The 18,732-nt window shown below is 43.5% G+C and overlaps 1 protein-coding gene across 4 annotated transcripts in view; it reads right to left on the bottom strand.

Moving 5' to 3' along the window:
* LOC117361545 (ecto-NOX disulfide-thiol exchanger 2-like) overlaps window positions 1-18,732 on the bottom strand; it is a 323,082-nt gene that overhangs the window by 262,429 nt on the left and 41,921 nt on the right. For all 4 annotated transcript variants that reach the window (XM_033947012.1, XM_033947013.1, XM_033947011.1 and 1 more), the window contains exon 3: window positions 72-203. In XM_033947012.1, coding sequence (XP_033802903.1) covers window positions 72-203 — 132 coding nt within the window. The remainder of the gene's footprint in view (window positions 1-71; window positions 204-18,732) is intronic.

The raw sequence follows: 18,732 nt of genomic DNA, 5'->3' as shown, positions 1-18,732 counted from the left end.
TACTTGATTGCATTAAATCTCTCTTTCAGGATTGCTCTGTTCAAAACCTAATGCCAACACTAGTAACGTACCAGATAAATGCGGTTGTCCTGACATTCTCATAGATGGCATTCTCAGGTTATTCAATGACGGAGTCCATGGGTTTGGATCCGACATAGACAATCCCATTGGATGAGAATCTATACCCAGATTACCAATGTTTTCTGTAGAAAAGGAAATAAAAAAAAAATAGGATTCTTTGCAGCTTTGAATGAACCAGGTGATTTCTGCTTGTGCACACATATTCCAAACTAAACTAGACTTTACTAAGATGCATACAGTAAGCCAGCAGCAAGAAGAATGCTATCCAGTCTTTTATCATAAGTAAACAGTATGATTATTTCCCAAATGGTGAGAGGTTTTGTGTGTGCACTCAGTACAAAGAGCTTCTTGAAGCCTGGGTAGCATACTTGGAAGAGCAGAAGCAAACAGAGTTATATAAATGAAATCTACAGGAACATAGAGAAGTCCTGGCAATCTCTGTGATGCCTTGGAAAAGAGAGGTCACTTAAAAACATGAACCAAAAAAAGAGGGGGAATACAAGTTCCACAGCAGAAAGGATGGAAAAAACAATGGGACAAAAAACACAGTACCCAGACGAATACAGGAAAATATAAAAAACAGGTTAAAAAAAAAGTGTAGAAAAACCAAACAATGTACAAAACAAACAATGTACAAACCAAACAATGTAACAAAGTAACATAGTAGATGATGGCAGATAACGACCCGCATGGTCCATCTAGTCTGCCCAACCTGATTAAATTTAAATTTTTTAAATTTTTTCTTCTTAGCTGTTTCTGGGCAAGAATCCAAAGCTCCACCTGGTACTGTGCTTGGGTTCCAACTGCCAAAATCTCTGTCAAAACCTACTCCAGCCCATCTACACCCTCCCAGCCATTAAAGCCCTCTCCAGCCCATCCTCCCCCAAACGGTCATATACAGATCATGCAAGTCTGCCCAGTACTGGCCTTAGTTCAATATTTAATATTATTTTCAGATTTTAGATCCTCTGTGTTCATCCCACGCTTCTTTGAACTCAGTCACCGTTTTCCTCTCCACCACCTCTCTCGGGAGCGCATTCCAGGCATCCACCACCCTCTCCGTAAAGTAGAATTTCCTAACATTGCTCTTGAATCTACCACCCCTCAACCTCAAATTATGTCCTATGGTTTTACCATTTTCCTTTCTCTGAAAAAGATTTTGTTCTACGTTAATACCCTTCAAGTATCTGAACGTCTGAATCATATCTCCCCGGTCTCTCCTTTCCTCTAGGGCAGGGGTGTCCAATGTCGGTCCTCGAGGGCCGCAATCCAGTCGGGTTTTCAGGATTTCCACAATGAATATGCTTGAGATCTATTAGCATACAATGAAAGCAGTGCATGCAAATAGACCTCATGTATATTCATTGGGGAAATCCTGAAAATCCGACTGGACTGCGGCCCTCGAGGACCGACATTGGACACCCCTTCTCTAGGGTATACATATTCAGGGCTTCCAATCTCTCCTCATATGTCTTCTGGCGCAAGCCTCCTGTAATTTTCGTCGCCTTCCTCTAGACCGCTTCAAGTCTTCTTACGTCCTCGCCAGATACAGTCTCCAAAACTGAACACAATACTCCAAGTGGGACCTCACCAATGACCTGTACAGGGGCATCAACACCTTCTTCCTTCTACTGGCTACATCTCTTTTTATACAGCCCAGAATCCTTCTGGCAGCCTTGTCACACTGTTTTTTTGCCTTTAGATCTTCAGAAACTATCACTCCAAGGTCCCTCTCCCCGTCTGTGCATATCAGCTTCTCACCTCCCAGCATATACGGTTCTTTCCGATTATTAATCCCCAAATGCATTACTCTGCATTTCTTTGCATTGAATTTTAGTTGCCAGGCATTAGATCATTCCTCTAACTTTTGCAGATCCTTTTACATATTTTCCACTCCATCTTCAGTGTCTACTCTGTTACAAATCTTGGTATCTTCTGCAAAAAGGCACACTTTTCCTTCTAACCCTTCAGTAATGTCACTCACAAACATATTGAACAGGATCGGCCCCAGCACCGAACTCTGAGGGACTCCACTACTCATCTTTCCTTCCTCCGAGCGACTTCCATTAACTACCACCCTCTGGCATCTATCCGACAACCAGTTTCTAGCTCAGTTCACCACTTTGGGTCCTAACTTCAGCCCTTCAAGTTTGTTCAACAGCCTCCTATGAGGAACCGTATCAAAGGCTTTGCTGAAATCTAAGTAAATTACATCTAGCATATGTCCCCAATCCAGCTCTCTGGTCACCCAATCAAAAAATTCAATCAGGTTTGTTTGACACGATTTACCTTTTGTAAAGCCATGTTGCCTTGGATCCTGGAACCCATTAGATTCAAGGAAGTACACTATCCTTTCTTTCAGCAACATTTCCATTATTTTTCCAACAACCGAAGTGAGGCTCACCGGCCTGTAGTTTCCCGCTTCATCCCTGTGACCACTTTTGTGAATAGGGACGACATCTGCTCTCCTCCAATCCCCGGGAACCACTCCCGCCTCCAGAGATTTGTTGAACAAGTCTTTAATAGAACTCGCCAGAACCTCTCTGAGCTCCCTCAGTATATTGAAATGGATCCCATCTGGTCCCATCGCTTTGTCCACCTTCAGTTTTTCAAGTTGCTTACAAACACTCCCCTCCGTGAATGGCGCAGAATCTACTCCATTTTCTCGTGTAACTTTGCCAGACAATCTCGGTCCTTCTCCAGGATTTTCTTCTGTGAACACAGAACAGAAGTATTTGTTTAGCACATTTGCTTTTTCCTCATCACTCTTCACATATCGGTTCCCAGCATCTTTTAGTTTAGCAATTCCATTTTTCATCTTCCTCCTTTCACTAATATATCTGAAAAAATTTTTGTCTCCCCTTTTTACATTTTTAGCCTTTGGTTCTTCCGCCTGTGCTTTCGCCAGATGTATTTCTCTCTTGGCTCCTTTCAGTTTCACCCTGTAGTCCTTTCTGCACTCCTCTTCTTGGGTTTTTAAATATTTCACGAACGCCAGCTCCTCCGCCTTTATTTTCTCCGCCACTAGTTTGGAGAACCATATTGGCTTCCTTTTTCTCTTATTTTTATTTATTTTCTTCACATAAAGGTCCGTAGCCATTTTTATCGCTCCTTTTAGCTTAGACCACTGTCTTTCCACTTCTCTTATGTCCTCCCATCCTGACAGCTCTTTTTCACGTACTCTTCCATTTCATTAAAGTCCGTACGTTTGAAATCTAGGACTTTGGGTATTGTGTGGCCACTCTCCACTTTATCCGTTATATCAAACCAAACCGTTTAATGATCGCTACTTCCCAGGTGAGCACCCACTTGAACATTAGAGATATTCTCTCCATTTGTGAGGACCAGATCCAATATCACTTTTTCCCTGATGGGTTCCGTCACCATTTGTCTGAGCAGAGCCTCTTGAAAGGCATCCACAATCTCCCTACTTCTTTCCGATTCCGCAGACGGAACATTCCAGTCCGCATCCGGCAGGTTGAAATCTCCCAACAGCAGCACCTCCTCTTTCCTTCCAAACTTTTGGATATCCACAATAGATCCTTATCAATTTGCTGCGATTTAGTCAGAGGTCTGTAGACTACACCCACGTAGATAGAAGTTCCATCTTCTCTTTTCAGAGTGATCCATATTGCTTCTTCCTCTCCCCAGGTCCCTTGCATTTTGGTCGCTTGGATATTGATCTTTACATAGAGAGCTACTCCTCCACCTTTTTGACCATCTCTGTCCTTCCTAAAAAGATTAATGCCTAGAAACATATTGTCTAAATTTCTCCGCAAGGTTTCTTTTTCCTGCTGTAGTAATATGTAGCCCATCAGTGCAATATAGCTTCTTGTCCTTCCATGTATTTCCTCATCCCCCTATGTACCTAAAGCCTTCTTGATGACACCAGGCTTTGAGCCATCTATTAAAGTCCTCTGTGTTTTTTACTCTTTGCTCTCCCTTTCCATATGCAGGCAGTATTTCAGAAAAACCTAAAGTCTTTACAAAAGGTTTCAAGCCCTCACCAAGCTCCCAAAAAGCTTTCTGTGCTGCAAGTGTGGAGTTGTTGGCCAGATCATTTGTTCCCAGATGGATAACAACATTGGTGTTAAAATCCTTAGTTTCTTCCTTAATTAGGGTCAGTATTTGCCTGGAACTGGAAGACATTTCATTATTTTGGTCTCCTCCCCTTGTGTTCCAAGGTTAATGCCTCTGATGATGGAATCCCCCAACAATAATAGTTTTCTATTTTTGGTTTTTTTTATTTGTGCTTAGGGTGTGTTTGTTCTCTTGAGCTACCTTCATTGGTTCCAGTTCCACCTCAATTCTGTTTTCTTGAGTATCGCAGCGCACTAGTGGATCAAAGGAATTCTGTAAAGGTAATATTTGTGAAGGTGGATGTTTCTGTGTTACATGTCGCAGTCTTCCTGAGCCTACTGTGACCCATTTATTCCTTGGCTGTTTTAGTCTTTGAGGTAGAAGTGGTAAATTGGTATGATTTTGTGGAGTGATGGAAGCTGCTTTAATTGTATTCAATTCCTATTTAAGTTTTCAGAGCTCCTCCTTAATACTAGCAAGTTGAAGACAGATGGGGCAAGCCTTAAGCCTCCAAATAGTGTGTCTTGGAATTAAAGCACCACAGTGATTGCATAGAATAAAGGTCATCTTGATTGGCTGTGAAGTAACTTGATTTGAGTATTCCTGATTATTTGGTTCTCTATATATGAGCAGTGATCCCTGGGGTGGGTGGGAGTATAAGTCTTATGTACAAAACAATGGAACAAAATACACACAGTACCCAGACGAATGCAGGAAAATATAAAAAAACATGTTTAAAAAAAAAAAAAAGTCTAGAGAAACCAAACAATGTACAAAAATCTAGGAGTCACTAAAACAGCTGTACTCTATTGTGGGTGATGTACAACGGAAAGTAAGGATCCAACATGGTCCGTGTTTCTACAATACTAGCCTTCCTCAGGAGCCCATTGTAAGAATCCCAAAATATTGGAAACCTGAGCCCTCCAAGGAGACAAAGCTTGTTCTCCTCACCAGGCCTCAAAAACACACCAGGCCTGGTCATAGGCAAGGGACGTACAGGACTTGCAAGAATGAAGCAGTGTAGAGATCACCACAGGAGAGTACCCTTGCCTCTCCAAGGACCTCCTTTCATTGGCCAAATCGTAAGTTGGTCTTCCATTTCTACTGACCCCAGCTGAAAGAGACCCCAAACCCTGGGTAGTGAACGAGGGTCCTCCATGAGAAGACACTGGAAGTCTGCCTACCAAGGTCAGTGGGGCCAAATGGGAGCCACTAGCAAGACCAGATACAGAAACCATGCAAATCAGAGCTATGGAGGGAAGACAAAGGTGCTCTACCTCTGGCCATGGTTGAACCAGGGTATCAATTCCCTGGGAGGCCAGATCCTTCTGCTGACCAAAGAAGTGATTTGCCTTCATATTGTCCTGTGTTACCATCAAATCGAACAGTTGGGGAGGGGGGGAGGAGCTAGCACTCTAGAATGAGCTGAAAGGCCTGATACCCCCACTTTCTACTCCTGTAGATACAGGAGAGAGCGCGGCTGAGAAAGTCCTCCTGCACACTGTCCTTGCCTACAATACGAACTGCTGAAAGGGCCAACAGATGAGTCTCCAACCAGCGACAGACTTGTCACCACTTGACTCCAGGTACTGCCCAGGTTGTTGAGGTACACCACATGGCATTGTTCGACATCACTCAGACTGCCTTGCCCTCCAGCAGCAGCCACAATTCTAAAACAGCTAAGTGTACCTCCAGGGCCTCCAGACAGCTGATGGACCAAGCCGCCTCTTGGCTCGACCAAAGGCCTTGAGCCACCAGACCTAGGCAGTGAGCTCCCCAACCATGGAGTCTCACATCCATTGTGAAGATGACCCAAAGAGGGGGATTTAGAGGAACCCCTTTCAACGGATACACTGTACCATTCCACCAGTCCACCTTGGGTGCAAGGAAGAGGACGGTGAAGTCCTGGCTGGACGGGAGCTCTCGTGACAAGACAGCTGTCTGTAAGGACATGTAAGCCCTCGCCCAAGAGACAACCTCCAGAGTACATGGAGCCTAGAAGCCACCATGGAGCCTAGAAGCTGCAAGCAGTCGCAAACGATGGGCATATGAAGCTTGTATGACTGCAGTTTCTGCACCCGCTCCACCAGAAGTAACACCATCCCCCAGACCACGCTGAATCAGACTCCCGGGTATTCAAACACCTGGGAAGTCATCAAGTGATGCCTGGGCCGATTTACAACCCTGCCAAAGGACTCCAGCATAGAAATCACCTGAGTTGTGACTTGTATGAACTCTGCTTCTGAATCAGCCTGTTGTCCATGTACGGGTGAACTTGAACCCCCTAGCACCTCCATTGAGTGGCGTCATAGCCAAGCCAATAGGCAAAGCCCAGAACTGAAAATGTTGCCACTGAAGACATTTGTGCTTCTATATGCAATCTGCAGTGGGTATTTACAGAAAGGCCTCCATGAGATCTAGGGAAGTTAGAAACTCTCCAGACTGAACCAATGCGATGATAGAATGCAGAGTCTCCATGCAAAAATTCTGAACTCATAGGTAAGCTTTCACTTATTTTAGGTCCAGAATAAGCCACGAGCCGTGCCATTACTTTGGAACCACAAAACAGATATAATGCCGGCCAGGTGCTAAAAAGTAAGAGTGGAAAAAAACAACGAAGGTGACTGACTGGTGTTCAATCTCGTTTATTGAATAAAAGGACTCGACATGAATGTGTTTTGGCCTCAAACGGGCCTGCCTCAGCAGTGTGAATGTATATCGTAAGCAATGATAGTAAAGCATTATTGATTGCTGCTCCTTCCCACTTCAATAATTTTATTGTTCTAATCATTCAATGAATGAATAGTGAAATACAGAAGTAAGTATTGAAGACTGAGCATCTATACAAACATTATCTCGTCATGCATTCAGACTCCTGAGGCAGGCCCGTTTGGGGCTGAAACACAATCATGTTCAGTCCTTTTATTCAAATAAATGAGACATAACACCAGTCGGTCACCTTCGTCGTTTTTCTTCTGCTTTCACTTCCTGTGAAGATAGTATCTCCTGCATTTTCTGCATAAAGAATTAAGAGTGACCGGTGGAGTAATTTGAGTGTGTGCGGCAGAGGGGATTTTGCCTGCCTTGGGGGCGGCAGCAGCTCTCTGTTTCTGCCTTTGTCTCCTGCCCGTGACTAGTGCCGTGTTCGGGCAGGCATCTAGAGACAGACTGTGACGTCATCCAGGACCGTCTCCTCCAGTTTAAAGAGCACTGCTGCTGCTGCACACGGCTGCAGGGTGCGGCCAAGGGGTATGCTCTAAGGGGCACGTTTGGTCCCTTGGGAGCCCTCTGGAGTCACGTGGATTGCGGGAAAATCTTTGAGCTTGGGTAAGAATTACTTTATAACTATTTCATGGGTAAAAGGAAGATGAAACCTAAAAGTTCTACCCCAGCTATGGCTGGCCCCATGGACCGCCACCTGATTGTATTATCAGCAGCCTCTATAACTCAGGACTCATTATCTACATCAGGGGCATCGCTGAGTCTCGATAGAACTCTTCCCCCTCTACCAATGTCAGGAGCTATGGGACCTAACTCGGAACCTATAGCAGCCTCAGAGGGATCTCCAAAACCGCCAAGTACCTCAAAATTGCAAGTTACTTTATTGCCTAAAGCTATTTCCTTATTAGAAGGTAATAGGAGTGAGCAGAACCCACCTGAGGAACCTAAGGACATTAGTTTGAAGGACTTATGGCAAGTTAATATGAGGGTGGAGGGATTATTAAGATCAGCAATTAAACAATCTTCAGACTTTTCACTAGATGTTGTAAAAAAAACTTGAGAACGTTGATTCTAATTTATTACTACTGGATAATTTAATTTAATTTTTATTTTATTTTATTTCTTACATACCGCTATACCGTTAGGTTTGAAGCGGTTTACAGAAAATATACATTAAGGGTACAATAAAAATAAGATAGTAAAGATAGGTACTTAGAAATTCCCTTACTCTCACAATCTAGCTAAAGTACCTGGGAAAAACAATTAATGAATAGTAAAGAAGTAAAAATAAAGACAGAGATAAAACAAGATTTGAAACATCCCAACAATAATAGAACAATAATTAATAATAGAACAATGTTAATGGAGTCACAGTTTTCAACACTGCAGCAAGTTTCTATATCTGCAGTTAAAGATTCATGTATCATCCATTCAAAATTTGAACAAATGGAAAATATAGCTCAATCAAAAAATCTCCGATTTGTTAATTTTTCTAAGATTCATTTGATGTCAGCTGAAATTTTGCTTAAAAAATACTTTAAAGAGGTATTAGGTTTAACAAATGCGGAGTCTTTGCAGATACTATATACCTCAGAAAAAGAAGGTAACATCTGATCAAGGGACAAACCTATTAGTATCTACAGAGCTTGATTTAACAAATTTCTTGGAGGATTCCCAAGATACTGTATCAAGTAGGTCTACTCTCTTGATCACTTGTTTAAGTGAATTGGATAAAAATTTGATAATGAGATTGTATTTTAAGCATAGAACTATGAAATTTTGTGGTGATCTTGTTTCTACATTTCCTGATGTTGCTAGGACAACACAGTATCGAAGAAAAGAATTCCTTAATTTAAAATCTCAGGTATTAGCTTTGAATGCTGTATTTTTCTTAAAGTTTCCTTGCAAGTGTATTATTAAATTGCAACAAAAAGAATTTATATTTCGGGATCCTGCGCATTTGCAACAATTTCTAAGTAAACAGGAACAGAGCAAGGATAAGGAAGTTGAAAATAAATGTTGATCTTTATTAGGAGTTAAAGTAAATACAGCACATAAGAAGGCGTAGCTCAGTTTATTCTGAGTTTAATATTTTCTTTGTAATATTATGTATTATGTTTAAGTAACTCCTCCATTATGTTGGGCTAGAAAGATTATATAGTGAGGAAAAGGTTTGTTTACCTGGTTGTTTATGGTTGTGTTAACTTTATTCTTTACTGTTCGGATTGAACTGTAATATGAAAAATTATAATAATAATAATTTAAAAAAAGAGTTAAGAGTGATCATTTCCAGATTTAGGGCTGATCTACAAGAGGAAACCATGAAGGCTTTGGAAATTGAATTGGCTAACTCCAAGGAATATCCCCTCCAGGACTCATTAGTCTGAGGTAATATGGACACTCTTCTCCCAGAAGAGAGATAGCCTGTCTCCCCTTACCAGAGCCAAAGGGCTTAACATACCTTCATTGGGTGAGAAGGGCAGTCACTGCTCCCCCTGTGGGACCAGCAGCACTGAACTTGCAAGCCCATGAAGGGAGCACTGCTTGAAGGGCCTACTCCTCCCCCTTGGCTTAGGGAACACAGCATAGATTGAAAATGACTAGTGGCTTTAGAATAGCCCTTGGTGCAGTGTTCCATAACTCCTCCCTTCTGATGCAAAGGACATACGAACTAGAGAATGACACGGTGACAAAATTCATTACCGTTCCCGTCCCCGCTGGAAATAATCCCATGTCATTTTCTAGTGTCTATTTCAACCTCAGTCCTTCTACACCAGCATTCTTCAAAGCAAAGCTTGCGGGTCAGTGGTTGTGCCCAATTATACTCTGATTCTTCTCTCTCTCCTTAAAGAATGACATGAAGATGGTTTCCCGCAGTTATCCGCGGGGACGGGAACGGTGAGGAATTTTGTCACCGTGTCATTACAAACATAAGAATAGCCTTACTGGGTCAGACCAATGGTCCCATCAAGCCCAGTAGTCTGTTCTCACAGTGGCCAATCCAGGTCACTAATAATTGGCCAAAACCCAAGGAGTAGCAATATTCTATGCTACCGATCTAGGCTTCCCCCCTGTCTCTCTCAATAACAGACTATGGACATTTCCTCCACGAACTTGTCCAAACCTTTCTTAAAACCAGTACGCTATCCGCTCTTACCACCCCTCCTGCTTCCGAAGATGGGAGCCTCAAAGGAGCAGGAGGGACCAGGAACCCCTCCTGCTTCAGAACATGGGAGCCTTGACGGAGCATGAGGGACTGGGCACCCCTCTTGTTCCCAACTATTTTAAAGGTACCGGGGTGGATGGGCTGGGCCCGTCCGCCGGGGCCGACCAGGGGTGGGCTGGGGGGGGGGAGGACTAGGAGCAGGAGGAACTGAGCATCCCTCCTGCTCCCAACTTTTTGGTGCTGCGAGGGCCGTGCTGGGAGGGGGGGGGGGGCGAGGGCTGTGCCGGTTTGAGGGGAGGGTGGGAGGGCGGGCTAGGGCCGTGCTGGTCGGGGGGGGCGGCCATGCTAGGGGGGTGTGTTTGTATGTGGGGGTACTTTTGACAGGTTTGCCTGTCTTTTTTATTCATTTTTTTTATGGGGCAGATATTTTGCATGTGTAACACACGCAAAATATCTGTGCCATGGAAAAAAATGAATAAAAATGACAGGTAAGCCTGTCAAAAAACCTGCAGACCTGTCAGTAACTCAGTTACCGACAGGTCTGCAGCAGTCGAGTTTATCAGTAGTAAAACCCAACTCAAAATAGCCAAGCAATTGTTAGTGAATCAATCGCTTGGCTAGTTTGCATGGGGTTTTTACTAATTTGCATGGGAGAATTGGGATCGGATTGCTATAGGCCTTAGTGATTAGTGCAGGAGGGAAATTGGGTCGCAAAGGGCTCGCAAACAGATGGGTACACGATCGGTTTGCTTAGTGAATCTAGCCCTTTGTTTGTTTTAAAGAGAGTGAGCTCTGCACCTAACTTTAAATCTTTTGTTTTAATTTAGATTCCACCTCTGGTAAAACACAGTTTAAAACTATTGGAAAGGGATTACTCTATTATTAACTAGTTCTAAAATGCACTTTTATTTTTATTTTTTAATGGAGACTAAGCCAGACCTTGCTCTGCCTGCCAGAAACTCTCTCTATCAGCAGGTTCAAGCTTACAAAACTGTAGAACTATAAAAGGCTATTATCCTATGGAGACTAGCTAAGTAAAGTTTGTTCTTTTAAGATCTAAACTGTCTTTTGAAGGGAATCTATAATTGAGCTTTCCTCCCCAAACGTATCAAAGCTCAGAGCAAAATGATGTATACTTACCCAAAGATATGTCTTCTACTCTTCTCCTCTCAGAAAAAGAATATCCTCTTCCCTCCTTTCAGCATATCCAAAGAGATAGGGGACACAAATCCTCTACCTCCCCAATCCCACAGATAGGAAGTAACAGGTTCCTGATGCACAAACTGCAGCAGGAGAAACCTGTGAAGAGGAGAAATTGACTGTGGTTCCTGCCAGAGCCATCAGGACCTCATGACCAGATGTAGGAGGACAAAAAGAGCTGGACCCAACTGCACTCTACCCACCCCCAACCTGGGCTGTTTCCAAAGACAGAAACGGCCCATCACAACTGGGACAAACAGAACCAGCGACTTTACTATGCTGCTGGCTCTTGCAGGTCCCACAGGACCTGCCACTGGCATTCCTGACCGCGTGGCATATGGGGGTGGGGGAGAAAGCCTGCTGAGAACCAAGGGCAAGGCACTTTTACATGAAAACAGAAATTGTGGCTCAACATTTGAAGAACCAGCACAATAGAAAATGAAAGCATTGTATTTTTTTATTATTAAATCAGATGCAGGATATTTTCTAAAGCAGATATGAACATTCGGGTTTTCAGGATAACCATACGCATAAACTTGACTCGGATTCGTATATAGTTAAGGCGATGTTCATGCATTTCGTATATAATCATTACAGTTATCCTGAAAACTTGGCATGTTAGGAGATCCTAGATAATTATAACTATTCCCTCGGGCAAGCAGCCCTGATGCTCTCTGGGCTCTCCTGGGGTGCTAACTGGGGAAATCCCTTACTCACCAGTAAAAGGATTTCCCAGTTAAGCTCCGTGCTATTTTGTTTTTTTCTTTTTTTCCTAACAGAGCTCAAAGCTACAGTAGCAGCAAAAATAAGCTCTATTCCCTAACACAGGGAAGAGCTGACAGCCTTCAAAAAAAAGAAAAACCTGAGAATGCAGGGGAGAACAGGGGTGCTGGAGAAGGTGAGTGGGGGAATGGGAACCCATACTTCTGGGCAAGGTCTCAGAGGACCAAGGCCAAAGCCATAGCCAGTAGCACTATTAAGTGCTAACTGGGGGCTGCAGAGCCATATTCTGCACTTGACTAGGCACAGAACAAATCTAAAGAATGACACGGAGATAAAGTTTGTCCCCATCCATGCCCTGTTCCTGTGAACTCAGTCTGATCCTATCCACACACACCTTAAAACAGTTATGATTTTATATTTAAACCATTTTATTAAAGTATCAAAAGAAACAATATTCTGTACAAGTGTCATTTTATAAATTACAATATAGAACAAGGAATAACAAAACCTGTTTCCCCTCCCCTCACAAATATCCCCTCCACTATTGAGAAAACAACTAGTCAAATTACTACAGAATACTACACAGAAAATTCATGCTAACAAAATACCTCATTCACACACAGAGAGAACACAAATGCCAAATGCATAATGCCGATTAAAAAAATGAAAAACATAAGAATTGCCATACTGGGATAGCCCGAAGGTCCATCAAGCCCAGTATCATGTTTCACAGTGGCCAACCCAGGTCCCAAGTACTTAGCTAGATCCCACATAGTAAAACAGATTAAATCAAAATCACAAGAAACCACCTTGCATAGAGTACACCATCAAAGAAAGAAAAGATCCATTTCCTCCTATAATGTGCAAAATATAAAAATCACACATGCCAGGGATGGTGTTAAGGGAGTGCAACTAGGGCAACTGTCCACTAGCCAGACAGCCCTAATCCTGCTAGAAGCTGAAGGCGATAATAGGCTTAGGGGTCCCCTCTCAAATTTCTGCCCTGAGCCCATGTCCAACACAAGCACTAGCAGGATACACATTTCAAATCCAACATATTGCAATCATAAAATATAAAATAAAATTATTTTTCTACCTTTTGGTGTCTGGTCATATCATGTTGATCCCAGGCTCTGGTTTCTGTTTCCCTCCGTCTTCTCTTAACTCACTCGCCAGGGTCTCTTGTCCATTTGATATTTCTTCTTTCTCCATGTTCATCATCCATCTGTGTACCTATTATTCCCCATGTTCAGCATCTCCCTTCACTGTATCCCCTATACTTCCCTTTCCCTTATATCTATCATCACTGCTGTATGTCCTTGTCTCCTCCCCCTGTGTCTGACATCACTGGCATTCCTGACCGTGTGGCATATGGGGGTGGGGGAGAAAGCCTGCTGAGAATCAGGGGCAAGGCACTTTTACATGAAAACAGAAATTGTGGCTCAACATTTGAAGAACCAGCACAATAGAAAATGACAGCATTGTATTTTTTTATTATTAAATCAGATGCAGGATATTTTCTAAAGCAGATATGAACATTCAGGTTTTATCATAACCACAAGAAGGAAACAAAAAATTCCTGACATTACACTGCTGTTCTGCTCTGTAACAAACATCAAATAATATAACATTCAAGTAACTGCTCAAAACAGGTACAAAGCATTAATCTTATATAGAGCTTGCACTATCCTGCTATCCAGCAGAGACTTAAGACAGACTTACATTCTAGAGTTTTCCTTTATTTATTTATTTTAGTATCCTCTGAACTCATCTAAGAAACCAAGCACTCTCAAAATCCAGACTGATCTTAAGGTAGAAGGCAGACGAAGCCCACTCACAGGGTGTGGCTTCAGGACCACTAGACCTATCTTCAAGAAAGAAGATTACTGAGGTAAGAACCTAACCTTTCTTTTTAGTGCAATGTGTCTAGTGGTCCTGAACATTAGGGATGTGCCAAAGCAGTCCCCTGAGCCTGGCTTCAAAACAGATGACCCGAAAGTGGCATCATTCCTAGCTGCTACATCCATCCTATAAAACCTGGTAAAGCTATAAAGGGTAGACCATGTACTTGCTCTAACAAATCTCTTTGGGCGAGTTAGGCCTAGACTCCGCACAGGAGGTAGCAACTCTTCTAGTGGAGAGGGCTTTCAGTGCAGTAAGCGGCTGCTTACCACAGCTCACATACGCAGAAGAAATGGCCATTTTTTTTTCTTTATTTATAAATTAAAAAATTTACAATATCAAGGATATCAAAGATAAAGGTTACTTACACAACAAATTTTACAATCATATACAAACACAAACATTCCTTTTCAAGCTCACAATAAAGGAGAGGCATTTCAATATCCAATTAACAAAATTAAAGGAAAACTCAGAAATGGTTTTGATTCCAAAAGAATCTTAACCATTCCATACTATTTGGGAATCTTAAATCCACCTATATTCTCAGTAATGAGTCATTAATAAACTTTAAAAGGAGAGTCATTTCTGTTCTCTAGATATTAAGAATTGTTGCAATTGAATTGGATCCCAAAATATATATTCAGTGTCTTGTAACTTGACAAGACATTTGCATGGAAATTTTAAATAAAACGATGCCTCAAGAGCTAAGACTCTTACTCTTAATTTCAAAAATTATTTTCTTCTTAATTGCGTAGCTCTTGAGACATCAGGAAAAATTCTGACTAAATCTCCACAAAATTTTGTCAACCTAGAAATGGCCATTTTAATCCATCTGAAAATCAAAGACTAAGACGCCGGCTTCCCTTTCTTGACCTGATTGGTCAGAACAAAAGGGTGATCTGAGATGTGAAACTCATTGGTAACTAAGCTATTGGAGAAGCACTTGACATCAATCAAATGCAATGGTCAGTCCTTTTTCTTTGACCCTGTAGGGTGAAAAACAGGCAAACAGACTTCCTGATTGACGTGGAAGGTTAAGACTACTTTCGGTAAGAACGATGGAATCATGCTTAAGGAGAGCTCTGCTTCTGTATCTTAAGGCTCCCCGAAGACAAAGCCTGTAACTCAGAGACTAATCTCACCGATGTAATCACCACTAGAAACACCAGAAGGAAAGCCTCCAATAAGGCTCATACAGAGGTCTACCGAGACCTTACAATATGGTGTTAAGATCCAAGGAAGGAGAGGGGAGACATACCAGAATGTGCAACCGAAAAGCCCCTTTAATAAACCAGGCAACATCTGGGTGAGAGGCAAGAGGACCTCTTTCCCCCCGAGCTTGGAAACAAGAAAGACCTACTGTCTTAACTTTCAGTGAACTAACCGATAGATTCTTCTGAAGGTCCCTCTGCAAAAAGTCCAGGAGTACCGAAATCGGAGCCCAAAAGGGCTCTACATTATCCACAGCACACCAGAGCTGAAAAGACTTCCAGGCTTCTGAGCAAAGTGGTCATGACCACGGCTGAGTGCCGCCTGCTCAAGAGCCATGCCATAAGCCCAAAGTGTTCCGGATTATTGATAGGGACCAGTCCCTGAGTGAGAAGATCCATTGGGACTGGCAGTCTGAAGCCTTCATCCATCTGTAGGGAGACTAGGTCTTCTTACATGGTCTGTGAGGCCAATCAGGCACCACAAGTAGTACCAACCTTGGATGACTCGCAATCCTACAAATGACTTGACCAAGCATAGGCCATGGGGGGTAAAACGTATAAGAGCTCTTTCTCTCGAAATGGTTGGATTAACAAGTCCAACCCCTTGCTTCTGGGTTCATACCTTCAGCTGTAAAAACGAGCCACCTTTATGTTTACCGCTGAGACCATCAGATCCATCTGATCCTGTAAGAATTGCACCATTCTCGAAACTGCCAATTCGCCTTCTCCTTAAATGGGGCTCTGATTAGCCAATCATCCAAATATGGGTGCACTTGGATCCCAGCCTCGTGGAGGTGCACTGCTACCACTACCAAGGTACGAGGAGCCATTACTAGGCCAAAGGGGAGCGCTGACAACTGGAAATGCTGCTCCAGCACATGAAACAGCAAGTATCTCCTCTGGGTCAGAAAAATGGGAAGGTGGATATAGGCTTCTCTCAAATCGAGGGAGGCAAGAAATTCCCCCAGCACCATTGCCTCTATGACCAATAGGACAGTCTCCATGCGAAATCGCAGCACTTTCAGTGCCACACTGACCGACTTTGGAGTATCTGTCCAAGCCCGATTCTTCGTCTGGGACCAGCTCTATGGAACGAAGATCCAGTAGTCTTTGCACCGTTGCCTGGACTCTTAGGGTTCTTTCCAATTTGCTGGAGAATCTACAAAGAGGTCTGGAAAGGGAGAACAAAACTCGATTTTGTAACTTTCTTGAACAACTTCCAGGACCCAACAGTCTACGCCAATCTGAGCCTAGACCAACCAAAGACTGACAGTCTGCCCCCTATTTGGTAAGATTTGGCCCCTGTCCTAGCATCATTGTGCTTTCTTGAAGGCTGTGGAAGGACGAGAGCCAGAGGCTTGCAGTCTTTTGCCCCAACTGAACCTCAGCCATGACCCTTGAAATGATCTCTGTGTTGCTTGGCCTCCTGCAAAAGGACAATCTTTGAGAGCCTCGAAAAGTGCCTCATCCCAGAACCCGAGCTTCCAAGGTCTGCTGTCTGGTAAGGCTTTAAGATAACAGTCCATAACACTGGCCATCAGGTCATTCAGACCCTTGCCAAATACTATCTGCCCCTGAAAGGAGAGCCTGTTCAGTGTGGCTTTAGAGGCAGAATCTCCTGCCCAGTCTAATCCAGAGCATCTACTGGGTGAAGATAGGCCGACACCTTGCTCATAACTCTGATATCATACAGAGCGTCCACATTATAGTCCATCCCACAGATAGGAGCATTTGGAGATCTTCATCATCTTCTGAGACTCAGGTTTAAGACAGTCAGGTGAGGCAAGCACATGTCACAAAGGAAGCTGCGGCTGTCGCCTTAATCCATAGAGCCAAGGCTTCAAATTGCTTCTTGAGGACCACGTCCACTTTACGATCCCGAGTATCCTTTAACATCATATCTCCTTCACTAGGCAAGGAGGTTCATTTGGTGATCTGCACCACCAGTGAATCCACCTTTGGCTGGACAAACAGTTGCTGGAAATCTGGAGCCATCGGATAAAGCTTGGCCATAGTCTTAGCCACACACAGAGACTCCCAGGGGTCCTTGATCAGCTTTGGGATGTATGGATGCGACGGAAAGAATGCTGTTAGAGCAATTGAGCTGCTCATAATCGAGCACTGAGATAAGGGGACTGGAGGAACTTCCAGCTTGAATTCTCACATTGAAGCAGAAATAATACCTGAGAGTGCAGAGGCTTTGAACAACTGGCGCACAGTGGGGACTTTCCCTGGTCTGGGATCACTACTTCTTCTTGACCGCTGTTCTCATGCAGAGAACCAGCCTCTGCCAGAGAAATTGCATCCTGGAACAATATTGGCATGGAATTGGGCTGTCTATCCTCCCATCTATGTCTGACTGAACCTCCTGATACAGTTCTGTGTCCTTGGCTAGTCAGAGTGCATAATGAAGGGAGGTCCCATGTGCCATTGTGCTGAAAGCATATGCTGAGGACTCTCAGCAGGTTGAATAAGCATTCCACATGAAGCTTACAAAATCCAGAGTGAAGTCTTGTACTGGGGGTGTTTGAGGACCCTGGCAGGGACTCTTCTGCTGGTCCTCCTGGGCTCCGAGGCAACTACCGGTACATGGCTGCACTTGGCCAATGCTGCTTTGGAAGGCTCTGGAAAAGGTCTCTTCCCTTGGGAACACACTTCCTGTGGATCCCCAGTCCTGGAGGGCTCAGAGAGGGATGAGCCCAAGGCCTCTGCACACGGGATATGCACGCTCCACTGCATACGGGATATGGATGCTCCTCGGCTGGCTATCCAGCACAAGCCTGAGGGGTCAATCCCTATTTGAGTAAAATCAAGCGGTTTTGATGCAGATTGAGGCTTTAGATAAAAGATTGTTTAAAATTTTTTAGCAAAATTGTGCTAAACAGCTTGTGGAGACTTCCCTGAAGTGCAAAACATGCAAAGAAAGGGGTTTTAGAGGTGGAGGACCTTGGCTCTGTCTGCAGAATCCTTTAAATCTCATTTTTGGAGAACCCCCCAATTTTCCTCATAGGCTACAATAGCCTTACTCACTGTGCCATGTGTCTGCCTGCTTCAGCACAGGAATACAGTTGGAACAAATGGAGAAGAAATTCTGCCTCACAGGTTCACTGGACGAACCTGGTCTTCTGGCTGCCAGCTGGACTGAGACTCAAACCCCAGAAAGAACTCATGCCAAGATGTGGAGAGGACCATGCAGCCGGCCCACTATTAATTCTGGCAAGCTGGAAAGAAGCCAAATAGCCTGCACTTAAGCTCCTGATAAATCAGGGATGCAAGCATCTACGCATGGATTGGCCCATGAGTTCAAAAAAAAAAAAAAAATAAACAACACAAGCAGGCTGATTCTGCTAGCAGCAGATTTCTGCAGTACGAGTCTATATCTTCTCCCAAGCACAGGTCCCAACAAATGAGAACCTCTGGGCACTCAGCCAACACCAAACAGATTGAAAAATACCCAGAAATAATAATACCACAGAGCAGAGCAGAGTAGAAACCCTTCTGAGCAACTTGCTTGAAGAAAAAAACTGAGGAGACAGGAGCAGCTCTCTAGGAAGGAGGTGGAGTTGAAAAGATGATCAATAGCATGCTACAAACAACTTGTGGGTTCAGATGCAAAACCCTAGGTCTAACACATGTAGCAAGGTGAGT

The sequence above is a fragment of the Geotrypetes seraphini genome, chromosome 5 (genome assembly GCF_902459505.1).
Source record: "Geotrypetes seraphini chromosome 5, aGeoSer1.1, whole genome shotgun sequence".
Lineage (NCBI taxonomy): Eukaryota > Metazoa > Chordata > Amphibia > Gymnophiona > Dermophiidae > Geotrypetes > Geotrypetes seraphini.
The sequence above is the reverse complement of the archived record's forward strand: the minus strand, read 5'-3'. Positions and strand labels throughout refer to the sequence as shown.